At 57.9% G+C, this 7,934-nt stretch overlaps 1 protein-coding gene across 1 annotated transcript in view; it reads right to left on the reverse strand.

Moving 5' to 3' along the window:
* The window catches only part of DBH (dopamine beta-hydroxylase), a 22,175-nt gene that overhangs the window by 7,203 nt on the left and 7,038 nt on the right, over positions 1-7,934 (reverse strand). Inside the window, exons 2-4 of the mRNA XM_045289359.1 lie at positions 7,649-7,825; positions 6,825-6,927; positions 606-772 (exon numbers count right to left, since the gene is read on the reverse strand). Of these exons, the coding sequence (XP_045145294.1) occupies positions 606-772; positions 6,825-6,927; positions 7,649-7,825 (447 nt within the window). The remainder of the gene's footprint in view (positions 1-605; positions 773-6,824; positions 6,928-7,648; positions 7,826-7,934) is intronic.

The following is a 7,934-nucleotide window of genomic DNA, read 5'->3' on the forward strand; positions in this document are numbered from 1 at the left end:
GGCTGTGGTGGTGCGCGGGCCGACCTGGGCTTGCGGCCGCTTTACGGGTGGAGGAACAGCAGGAGCACACCGTATCTGTCTGTCTGCCCTTGTTGGCTCATATCACCTCAGTTCAACCTGTCTCACCTGCAGTTGCTCACTTCACAGGCCACCCAATCCACCCCACCCCCACCCCGAGTCCACCCCAGCTCCCCTCGGCCCTGTCTGCACCAGCTTCCAAGACTGACTCTTTAAGGTGGTGGAAGACCTTGGCCTACCCCTTGGAGCAGTGTCCCCACCCTCAGCGAGCTCCCATGGAGGGCACGGCAGTGACCAGGGACTTGGGGGTGGGGCACTGTGGACTGGGAAATGTGGGGGTTAGGGAGAAGCTTGGGGGGCCACAGAGGATCCTGTGTGTGTGACGGAGGAACGTTGTGGGTGGGGGGCACTGGGGGGACCAGGGAATGTGGGGGATGGGAGGTCCCATCAACACAAGAGGGGGAAATGGGTGGGGCGGAGGGGGGGGCTGTGGGACTTTCCCTCCCACGTGACTTTTCTGCACACCTGAATGAGTTCGAATCTAGAAGGTTTAAAACGCAATGTGGGGAGGGTGGGTGGGGGCTCACCAGCTGGGTGCACTTGTCGGTGCAGTAGCCCGTGAGCGTGAAGGCGGGCTCCCGCGGAGGGATGGCCATCACGGGCGTGTACACCAGCCCCAGCTCCATGATGCCCGCGTCGTAGCGCCGCAGCGAGCGCGTGTAGTACAGGCGGATGCCCGAGGAGTCGCGCCGGCCTGCGGGAAGGCCAGCCGTGAGCCCCTCCGTGCTCCGCGGGGCTGGCGCTGGCCCCGCACCTGCTGCCTGTCCCCACCCCGCAGCTGTCAGGGCCCATCTCCCACCTGTTGCAAGGGAAGAGCAGCGGACCGGGAGCCGGGCGGGGCGGGGCCGGGATGAAGGCTCCCCTAGCGGGGTGGGCGTGGCTCGGTGGATTTGGGACCGGGAGAACATTGGATCTTGCCCTGGGATGGCTTCCAGAGCGCTTGTCTATGTCGTCTTCCACGGGCCAGGAACCTCAGCTGGAACTGGAGCTGGAGCTGCAGCCTCGAGGCCCCGGGCTGAGGCAGAGAAGGGGTGGAGCACCCCCCGGACACCTCCCCAAGTAAATGAGAGTGTGTGCACCCCACGCTGCCTCACTTTGGGCCTATCTACTGAGCCCTTCTCCCTGAAGTCGCTCAGCAGGAGCATGGCCGCCTGGGGCAGGTTAGCACTGTGCAGTCACCATCCCGGTCACTGTCCTTCTTAGGGTCAAGGGCACGGGGCTGGTCCCTCTGCCTCTCCAGAAGGAGCACTTGGTGCTCAAGCCACCTGCTGTGGGTCTGGCCCCAGCTGTCCTTCCAGACCCACCACCACCTGTCTGCCAGCCAGCCACCCTGTGAGGGCTCGTGGGGCTGCGATGCTGGAAACCGTGCCACCAGTGCCGAGACCAGCAGGGTCGCCTGTGGTGGTCAGGCTCCAATGCCACAGCCCCACACGAGCACCCACAGGTCAAGAGAGAGGAGGACACCGTCTTTGGCCAAGTAGAGGTCACTGAGGGTGAGCTGGACCCTCGGTGAGATGGGGCCCCACTGGCTGCGATGGGGATTTGCACTTGACCTTAAGGATGGCAAGGATCAAGCCAGGTTTTGTTCTGTGGCACGTGGGGTCTCTGTGAGCTGCTGCAGACCCAACAGTAGCGTATCCATCTGCTCATCTGTCCTCTCTCTGCCTGCCTGCCTACCTACTGAGAGAGGTAAGGTTTATTGTGCCAACCTGGCTGATAAACACAAGTGGCTTAGTGAACCTCGCCTTTTTAGTTCTCAGGTCTCTTGCTTTCGGTGGTTGCACCAGAGTGCAGCTGCCTTAGCCAGTTCCCTGCTTCAGCTGGCAAGGCTCACTTCCTGTGAGACATCCCCAAGGAGAAGCCACATGGACCTACCCTGATGCAGCCCTGGGTGCTGGAGCAGCCGTGTGGAGACCCTGCCAGTGCTGAGATGCTTACACGCTCACTGATTCAGCTTTCCTCCTGCAGTTGGCATCATTGCGTGTGTTTTGTGAGATGGAGGGGGACTTTGTAGATTGGTGTCAAACATATGTGCTGATGTTGGACTTGTGGGCTTGGGCAGCACTGGGCTGGGATGCTTTCTGAATATACACTTACCCTTTATATAAAACTCTCTCTTATACAGATGAGTTTCTGTGGATTTGTTTCCCTAGCTTACCCAGACTAACAGACCCACCTACCCACCTACCTGCCTGTCTTTTACGTACCAATCTACCGATCATCTGCTTACCTTTTATCTCTCTACCTACCACCTACCTGCCTACCTACCACCTACCTGCTTACCTATCATCTTCTTTATTCCATGTCCAACTCCCACATTCACAGGAGGTGATTGAGACTACCATGGCTTGGGTCAGCCGCACCTCCATCCTCAGCGTGAAGACAGAAGGAGCATTTGGATAGTGGGGCCGGCAGGAAGATGGAACGTACCCCGACTGCCAAGAAAACAAACAGATCTGTCCTGGAAGCAGGACAGTCAGAAGGATGGCGAGGCTTCGTCCCGTGTATTTTGGACATCAGGAGAGACCGATCCCTGCAGAGGGACATCGGGCTCGGTAAAGTAGAGGGGCAGTGTAAAAGAGGAGGACCCTGGACAGGGTGGACGGACACGGCAGTTGCAACCATGGGCTCAAGTGTAGCGGCGACTGTGAGGCTGGCGCAGGACCAAGCAGGGTTTTGCTCTGTTGCCATGGGGTCACTTGAGTCGGCCACACCTAACACAACCACCGCACCACCTAACATCTATCTATATCATGACCCTCTTCTGGCGCCAGTGTTCAATGCGTCCAACCTGTTCCTGAGGTGTTCTCTGAATTCAGGTGGGACAGACTCCAGGTCGTACTGCGGCTCTGGTCGACTTTCTTCACAGTGCTCAGCTGTACCCTGAATTCAGGTGAGAGCGATGGAGGGTTTGCTCCACAGCCGGCCCCTGGCCAGGTTTAGCTGCTGACCTTGAGCTTCTCCATCGCCTCTTCCCGCAGATGCGGTCCGTCTGATTTCTGGGCCTTCCTGCTGGACACGTCCGTGCATGTAGTCACCTCTCGTGTTGTTGAGAAAAGCTATTTGCCAAGAACAAGTCGATGATGTGGCGAACTTCTGTCACGTGATCTCCAGCTTCGTTTCTGTCACCAAGTCCATATTTTCCAACCACTGACTCTTCCTCTTTGTTTCCAACATTTGCCTTCCCATCACCCATAATTATCCATGCAGCTTGACTACATGCTTCATCAATTTCTGACCGAAGACAATGATAGGCCTCTTCAAATTGTTCACCACTAGGCTTTGTTAACTTGTATGTGGACCTAGAGGAGTTGCATGAACAGAGCAAGACAATACGTCAGGTTTCAAAACCAGGAGAGGCGTGCGTCAGGGCTGTGTCCTCTCCCCGCACTTATTCCGTCTGAGCGCTGAGCAGATCATCAGGGGCTGGGCTGTCTGAAGAAGAGTGTGGCATCAGGATTGGAGGAAGGCTGAACAACAACCCACAACGTGCAGGTGGCACCACCTTTCCTACCGAGGACGGCTTGAAGCGCTTGCTGATGAAGACCAAGGACCGCAGCCTGCAGTGCGGAGACAACTCCGTGGAAAGAAGACCGACATCCTCCCAACGGGACCCACAGGAGCATCCTGATCCACGGAGAAAAGGTCGATGGTTGTCCAGACCTTGTCTTGCTTGGGTCCACAATCAGGGCTCATGGAAGCCGCCGTCAGGAGCTCAAAGGACGCATGACGTGAGCGAACCCTGCAGCACAAGACTCTCCAGGGTGTGGGAGAGCGAGGATGTCACTTGGAGGACCGAGGTGTGCCCACTGCTCGACACTGAGGTGTGCCCACGGCCTCCCAGCATGCATGTGCTGGACACTGACTGAGGAGACCCAGGAATGATCGGTGCATCTGAACTGCGTGCGGTGCTGGCGAAGGATGCGGCAGGACCACGGACGGCCCGAAGGACGGACAGACGAGTCTGCCTTGGGAGATGTGCAGCCAGAGCGCTCCTTAGAAGCAAGGGTGGTGAGACTGTCTCAGGTACTTGGGACATGTTGTCAGGAGAGACCAGCCCTTGGAGAGGGACATCCTGCTTGGCAAAATAGAGGGGCGGTGAAAGGGAGGAGGGTCCTCAAGGAGAGGATGGACACGGCGGCTACAACCATGGGCTCAAGCATGGGCAATGGTGAGGGTGGCACGGCACTGGCAGAGTTTCCTTCTGTTGTGCCCAGGGTGGGTAGGGGTCAGAACCACTCGATGGCACCAAACAACAGCTATCTATTTATCTATCTAGCTAGCTATCTATCATTTCTAGATCTCTCTACCTATAGCTCTATCATTTATCTATAGAGCTATCTATGGATCTATGTAATTATCTATATATCTCTCTATAGCTCTATCATCCATCTATCTATCTATCTATCATTTCTAGATCTCTCTACCTATAGCTCTATCATCTATCTATAGAGCTATCTATGGATCTATGTAACTATATATCTCTCTATAGCTCTATCATCCATCCATCTATCTACCTATCTATCTATCATTTCTAGATCTCTCTACCTATAGCTCTATCATCTATCTATAGAGCTATCTATGGATCTATGTAACTATATATCTCTCTATAGCTCTATCATCCACCTATCTATCTATCATTTCTAGATCTCTCTACCAATAGCTCTATCATCTATCTATCTATCTATCTATCTATCTATCTATCTATCTATCTATCTATCTACCTATCTATCCAGCTATCTAACTATGTACCTATCCATGTATGTATCTATCTATCCATCTGCCTATCTACCTACCTATTTATCTATCTGCCTATCTGTCACCTGTGATCTATCTTGACCACTGGGCAGCCTCCCATCAGCCATCTGCATCTGGTGGTCAGTGATGTGGGGCTCCGGTGCCCACAGGCGCAGCCCCACATCTGCATGACCCCCGGTGTCCCCGACCCCTGCCTGGACCTCCGCTTGTTGTGGGCCAGTCTGCAGCGCCGTCCTCAGAAGATCTGAGGGCAGGCCCCTTGGGTGTCTAGAGGGCTGGACAGGCTCCACCCCTGGGATGTCTGCCAGATGAGCTGGCATGGCCTGTGTGGCAGGAGGGGCCTGGGACCCCTTCGTCATGTGTGGGGAGACGTGTGAGGTGGTACATATGGGCACATCCACAAGGACAAGAATCTTCTCAGAAAGGTGCCACCATCAAGGCCTGGCACACAGTCCCGGGCTGGGAGGCCGTGGTGCCCAGGAACACGCAGGGCAGACACTGCAGCCGGGAGGCCAAGGAGTCGGGAGCAGTTTCTGTTGTCTCCTCCCTTCTCCCTGACCCCCACATGTCCCCTCCTGTCACTGAGAAGGCCAAAAGAAGAGGGCACGGACCCTAATTCCTGCCCTGGGGTCGGAGGTTGCTCCCACACATCCCAGCACCTCCACGGACATTCTGCGTGGTAAGAATCATTGCACACACACACAGACACACAAAGAATCATCGCCCCCCCCCCATTTTACAGACAGGGAAACTGAGGCTCAAACCCCGAACTACTAAAGACTTCAGCCAAGACCTGCCAAGCCGCAAAGTGCCAAGCTGGGGCTCGAGCCCAGAGCTGGTCACTGGCTGCCAGGGGTCTTGCTGGGGGGTCTGGGCCCTCCCTGCCCCCTCCCTTTGGAATGCTCCGCCTGGCCTCCCTCCCGCAACCCCTGTCCTTGTCCAAACTCCAGCAGCTCCTCACTCTCCAGGCTGATGACCTCAGGGGGGAAGGACCAGAAGGGGGGTGATGCAATTTGTTAAGCTGGGGATTCAGCCACGAAATAATCGTGGGACCTTGGTATTTATAGAAGAGCGACTCACCCCAAGATTCAGGGAGTGACAGGCCCATCCTGGCAGCTGCAGAGGGCACACAGGTGCACCGGGGCATCTGGCAAACAGGCTGCCCTGCCGCTTAAGGCTTTTCTCCAAAAATCCCTTTGCTTTCGGGTTTTAAATGAGCAATACATCGCACGTGGGGCTTAAATGCAGGTGACGGATTCCCTGCCGCTCAGGTCACAGATCATTCCACGGCTACATGGAGCACCACTTACGCCGCTGAAACATCACCATCGCTGCCAATGGACAGGGAGCAGTGCCAGCCTTGGGCCCCGGGGGTAGAGGTGGGGGTGGGGTTTGCCCCGCCTCCCCAGAGCAGCGGGAGGTGAGAAAACAGGGGAGGGGGCTCACAGTGAGGGCCGGGGGCTGGCACTCAGCCTGGAGTGATATTCTTCCTTAGCGCCCAGGCTATTTCTGCCTTTCCCTCACACGGATAGCACAGGGCGATCCAGCAGCGCCCGCCCCCTCTCTGCTTCTGCCCCTTCACTGCTAGCCACTCCTGGACACACTCTCTGCTCCCCTCCTCCCATCCCTGCACAGCCTGGACGGGACACGCCTCCCCCTCGACCCTGGCCCTCTGCTCATGCGTCCCCAGGGCGCCTCTCACAGGTCTGCAGGGAGAGTGGCCATCCCGTCAGTCCACGGAGCCAGGGTGAGGCCTGGGGTTGGTGAGTGACCACGTAGCAACTCGGCAGCACTGCACAGTGAGGACAAGCCCTGCGCACCAGGGGACATCACTCACCAGTCACATGCCACACTCTGTCCTGCAGAGGCCGGACAGCAGGGCCCACTGCCCAGGAGAGGCATGGGGACCCAGAGCAGGCCCGCCTGCACCCCTGCACACGGTCAGGAAACCGGGGTACACACTCACTCCGCACACACCGGCCACCTACCTTGGGTGTTCAGAGGGTTGTGGTAGTGGACCTCTAAGCGGAGGTACCGGGAGGAGCCCTGACCGCCAAAGGGCAAGCCCACTTCCTCCGGGTAGTAAAACGCCTGCAGGTGGAAAGGGGAGTGAGTGTCAACAAAGAGTCTCACAACCCAGTCAACCCCAGTGTGTGTGGGGAGACAGGCCCTCGTGGTCAGCAGGCCCACCCACCACTCAGAATGAGGGGCAGCCCTGGTGAGAGGCTTGCACCCACTGCACACAGTGGAGAAGTGCACCTGGGCCCTGCCTGGCCCCTACACCCCCACCATCTGCCGACACCCTCCCTCTCCTGCTGGGCTGCTGAATCCTGGTGGGCCCACGCTGTTCCCCAAACCCACAGTGCCAGGGGGGACAGGAGGCCAGCCTTGGGGACTCCTGTGGGATCTTGGCACGCTGCGGCTAGCAGGCTAGGCGAGGGGCGGAGACTTTGAGTGGGGTGGCGGGTGGGGGAGTGATCATTTCTGCCTCCCACCTCTCCAGCCAAGCCGCTGGGGAGACAGGCAAAGGGGTTGGGCCTAAGGACAGGGGACAGGTAAGGGGGTTGGGCCCAGAGAGGCGACACAGGTAAGGGGGTCAGATCCAGAGGAAAAGAGGGATGGATAAGGGGACCTGGCCCAGAGAGGGGACACAGTTGGGTGTCCACCCTAAGATCCCAGTTGCCTGCCTTAGCACCCAGGGCCTGGACCCGTCTGTGGCTGCAGTCATGAAGGCCCAAGAGGGGAGATAGGTTAGGGGTCACCCTAGCGAGCGGGCACAGTGGCGGTCAGCCCTGAGGTCCCCATGGCCCACCTTCGCGCCCAGAGCCCAGGCAGCCAGCACGTGGCGGCAGTAGCTGAGACGCTCCGGCTTCATCTTGGAGTCGCAGGGCCCGTTGAAGTGGGGGAAGCTCTCGTAGGTGGCCGAGCACTGGAAGATCTCCATGTGGTGGACCAGGGCCTCGTTGCCCGCGGTGACAATGGGCTCGTACTGCGGCGAGGAGGACGCCCACTGAGCCTGGGGAATCTCGTGCCCACCCGCCCACCCACCTGAAGGGGCTCGTTCCGCCCACAAAATAGGAGGCTTGGCAGTGGCAGGG

This window comes from Echinops telfairi, unplaced genomic scaffold (assembly GCF_000313985.2).
Source record: "Echinops telfairi isolate 266 unplaced genomic scaffold, ASM31398v2 ScPeMD7_25;HRSCAF=90, whole genome shotgun sequence".
Classification (NCBI taxonomy): Eukaryota; Metazoa; Chordata; class Mammalia; order Afrosoricida; family Tenrecidae; genus Echinops; species Echinops telfairi.